Source organism: Trichechus manatus, unplaced genomic scaffold (assembly GCF_000243295.1).
Source record: "Trichechus manatus latirostris isolate Lorelei unplaced genomic scaffold, TriManLat1.0 scaffold00122, whole genome shotgun sequence".
NCBI lineage: Eukaryota > Metazoa > Chordata > Mammalia > Sirenia > Trichechidae > Trichechus > Trichechus manatus.
In genome coordinates, this window is record NW_004444058.1 from 6714531 (window position 1) to 6718580 (window position 4050).

Genomic DNA, 4050 nt, shown 5'->3' on the forward strand with positions numbered 1-4050 from the left:
AGTAAAACTACCCCATAGGGTTTCCAAGGAGTGGCTGGTGTATTCGAACTGCCGACCTTTTGGTTAGCAGGTGACCGCTTAACCACTGGAGAGAGGAGGGAAATCACAGAAGCTGGAGTGTCACCCTGGCTCATACTGTCTAACCCATTGGGAGTTTATTCTGACGTATGGTGTGAGTAGGGATCGACCTCAAATTTTTTCCAAATAATTAATGCAAGGTTTCTTCACTTTGGCACTGCTGACATTTGGGACCGACTGATCTCTGTGATGGGGCTGTCCTGTGCACTGTGGGGTGATGAGCAGCATCCCTGGCCTCCAACCACTCAATGCCAGTAGCACACGCCTTGAGTGTGACAACCATGAAAGTCTCCAGACATTGGTAAGTGTCCCTTGGGGAAGACCAAGTCACCCTGGTTGAACCACAGATTCAGCAGATGTTTAATGGAAATTGCAATTTGAGATTCAGGAAAAAACCCCAAAACCAAACCAGCTGGGGGGTCAGTGGTCAATTCTGACTCATGGCAACCCCATGTGTTTCAGAGGAGAATTGCTACATAGCATTTTCAATGGCTGATTTTCCACAAGTAGATCACCAGGCTTTTCTTCTGAGGCACCTCTGGGTGGACTCGAACCCCCAACCTTTCAGTCAGCAGCTGAGCATTGTTCACCGTTTGCATCACCCAGGACTCTGGGATCCAGGAAGGGGCCAGCCCTTTGCCTGACCCTGTGTCTCCAGCTCAAACACAGCTGGGTTAGAGGGTGACACTTTCTATTCTATATGTTGGAAGCTCTCAAAAAAACAGAAACTCAACAGCTTCAGTCCCGTTTCAACGGGCTTCTCACCCAACTCAGGTGCCAAGAGGGGAAACCTGGGCGGTGTTTTCGAACATGCAAAGAAAATGGCTTAAACCATAAGTTTAAACTCACTAGAAAGCCTGGAGACCCTTTGAAATGTCTTTAAAGTACCATTTCAGTCTTTCTTCTCCCCCAGTGCCCCAAAGGCCAGGTCTGAGCCAGGAGGTGCGTGTCCAGGGTCCCGGGGCCACTGCTGTGTTCTGGGACTGTTTTTGCAGAAGCTGCACCCAGATAGCACAAGCAGCTCAAAAAAACACGCGTCCTTCAGCACCCACGGAAGTGGGCCAGGGCTATTTACTCGAGAAAGATGAATCAGATTGTCATCTCCATTTCTGCTTTTTGTGGATTACCCAACACCCTCAGCTGTTTCCAGGGGGAGGAAGGAGGGAGGAAATCCCAGCCTCTGTCACAATGGGGGCGAGAGTTTTAAAAACAGGTGCTGCTTTAATGAGCTATTTTCACTTTCTGGAAACAACGTGTGCAATGGTTGGTGGCCATGGTGTCCCAGGGCTCAGAGAACAGGGTGGCAGGGGGAGCCGCCAAAGAAGACGCCTGGGTGGGAATTCAGGGACAAATTACTCAATAAGCAAGGTACGTATGGGTTTACTTGTGCTTACTTACTTATCTATAGTGCACATTTTTACGTGGTTTCACCACATCAAAGACGTGGTGAAAAACGGGTGAAATCGTTCACTACAGATTAGTAAGTAAACACAAATAAGCCTGTGCGTACCTTGCTTACTGGTTAATCCTTCCCTGGGTGGGGTGCAGGGGTCTCCCAGAGGCTCTGCTATCTATTATGACCCGTTTGCACAATGACATCGGGGTGGGGGGGAGGCAAGCAACAGAAAGTCACATTCCTGCTAGTAGAGTTGGGGGATCTTCGGGAGGCAGACAGACCTGGGCTGGCCCTTAACTCCACAACTCTGTAGCTACCTCACTGAGCCTCAGTTTTCTCTTTTGGAAAAGGGCACCATGCCTGGCCCTCGAATGTGGGGTTTTTTCTAGCAGGATGGGGAGCTTACCACTAAAAAAAAAAAAAAAAAAAGAAAACCTATTAAAAGGCAAGATGTTGTTGTTGTTGTTAATTACCCTCCAGTCGATTCTAATTCATGGCGACCCCATGTGTGCAAAGTAGAACTGTGTTCCATAGGGTTTTCAAAGCTGTGAAGTTTTGGAAGCAGATCACCAGGCCTTTCTCTCAAGGTGCCTCTGGGGAAGTTTGAACTGCCAACCCTTAGTTAGCAGCAAGATTAGTAAAAGACAAAGCACATCAGAAACTCCAAACATTACCCATGAATTTAAGCTCCCTAGAAAGATTGGAGACTCTTACCTATGCCCGCACACTCCAGAAGTTTGGCTAAAACCGCAGAGGCTTTCAGAAGGCAGCTTTTTTCAGCCCTGAGGCTGCCGCGTCAGTGGGACTGGCCCTTTCCCCAGGGAGGCAATTTATGGCCTGGGGAACAACCTTAAAATAACCCTCCCTCAGTCCTAAAATGCAGTGTTTAAATTTATAGGGAAACCCACAGGTTCCTGGCAGCTGGGCACTGCAGCTGGGAACCCTAGATGCAGGTCTAGCCAGACTCATGCCACCCTCTTCTGCCAGGCAACCCTCCACTAAAGCTGTCCCCAGTCCCCATGCGGGCAGACTAGCCCTGTGATTTTTGAAAAGATGCAAAACTTTTTTTTTTTTTTTATTAAAAAAACAGAAAAGTCTTTTTCTTATAAAAATGAAACAGGCGTTCAAAATGCCCACTGTCTTCCTATTTACATTAATACCATATTTGTCAGAGTCGCTATGTACAATATTATATAAAAACGTCGCAGACAGTACACATTAAGGCTGTATTTCTCACAAGGCGTAGAGCGTCGAGTCTCGAGCCTCTCTAGTGTAGACCCGGAGCGGGGAAGAAGACACTTAATTATTGCACCATTTTGAAAACAAAACTCGTCAAGGAGAATGTGGGCGTCTTCTCCCACGGGGCCTTCCGTTGGGGCTAGGGGCCGGGTCGGCGGACCCGGGGAGCCCCTGGGTGGCCACGCTGTGCCGGGCCCGGTCCTCTGGGCCTAATAAATACCAATCACAGTCAAGAGGGGGCCGCACCAGCTTGTGGGACCCGCCACAGCCGGCGCAGGGGGTGAGGGGCGTCTGGGCTACAGGTGCCTCTTCATGTGCAGCGCCAGGTGGTCCGAGCGCGAGAAGGCGCGGTCGCACAGGTGGCACTGGAATGGCCGGTGGCCCGTGTGCTTGCGATAGTGCCGCGTAAGCTCATCAGAGCGCGCGAACTTCCAGCCGCAGCCGTCCCAGTTGCAGTGGTAAGGTTTCTCGCCTGCGAGGAGGGGGCAGGGCGTGCCTCAGTTTCCTGCTTCTGTCCCCGGGCGTTCGCCCACACCCAGATAGTGGCTACTCTGGTGCCCAGAAGTACGCCCCCAATGTTTTGAGCCCCTGGAGTTCCTAGGCAGGAGCCCCCCACTCTCCAACCTTGTAAGCCTCACCCCTAGAGTCCTAACACGCCCCCTCCTCAACATTCTGAGCCATGCCCCCACGGGTCCTCAGCCTGGTCCCCAGGGGTGCTAAGAGCACACTTCTACCCCCACCTCCTGAGCCACACTCCCAGTGGGTCCTCAGTCTTGCCCCCAGGGAGATCCCCAAAAGGCTGCTACCCCACCTCCTGAGCCATGACCCCAGGGGCGTCCTCAGAGGGCCCCTACCCTCGCCTCTTGAGCCACACCCCCAGGGATCCTCAGCTTCGCCCCCCAGGGGGCCCTTGACCAGCCCCTACCCCCATCTCTTGAACCACACTCCTAGGGGTCCTCAGTCTCGCCCCCAGGGGGTCCCCAATGGGCTCCTACCCCACCTCGTGAGCCACACTCCCGGGAGGGTCTCCAGCATGCCCCCACCCTCATCTCCTGAGCCACGCCCCCGGGGTCATCAGCCTTGCCCCCAGGGGATCCTCAACCAGGCCCTACCTCCACCTCCTGAGCCCCCAGGGGGTGCCCAGCGCGCCCCACCTGTATGCGTGCGCAGGTGTGCCTTGAGGTGCGAGCTCTTGGTGTAGGTCTTGCCGCAGCCGGCATAGCTGCAGGTATGCGTGGCTGTGCGCTTGCGGGGCCAGGAGCGGCGGCCGCGCTTGGGCTTGGCCTCCAACAGCTCCAGCGGCGAGGCGGGCGGCGTGAGCAGGCCACGGGCAGCTG

General features: G+C 53.6%; 1 protein-coding gene across 1 annotated transcript in view; it reads right to left on the reverse strand.

Annotated features, from left to right (window-relative positions):
- Window positions 1–2531: 2531 nt before the first annotated feature.
- KLF2 (KLF transcription factor 2) overlaps window positions 2532–4050 on the reverse strand; it is a 3123-nt gene continuing 1604 nt past the window's right edge. Inside the window, exons 3-4 of the mRNA XM_004384517.2 lie at window positions 3868–4047; window positions 2532–3185 (exon numbers count right to left, since the gene is read on the reverse strand). Of these exons, the coding sequence (XP_004384574.1) occupies window positions 3010–3185; window positions 3868–4047 (356 nt within the window). The 3' untranslated portion in view covers window positions 2532–3009. The remainder of the gene's footprint in view (window positions 3186–3867; window positions 4048–4050) is intronic.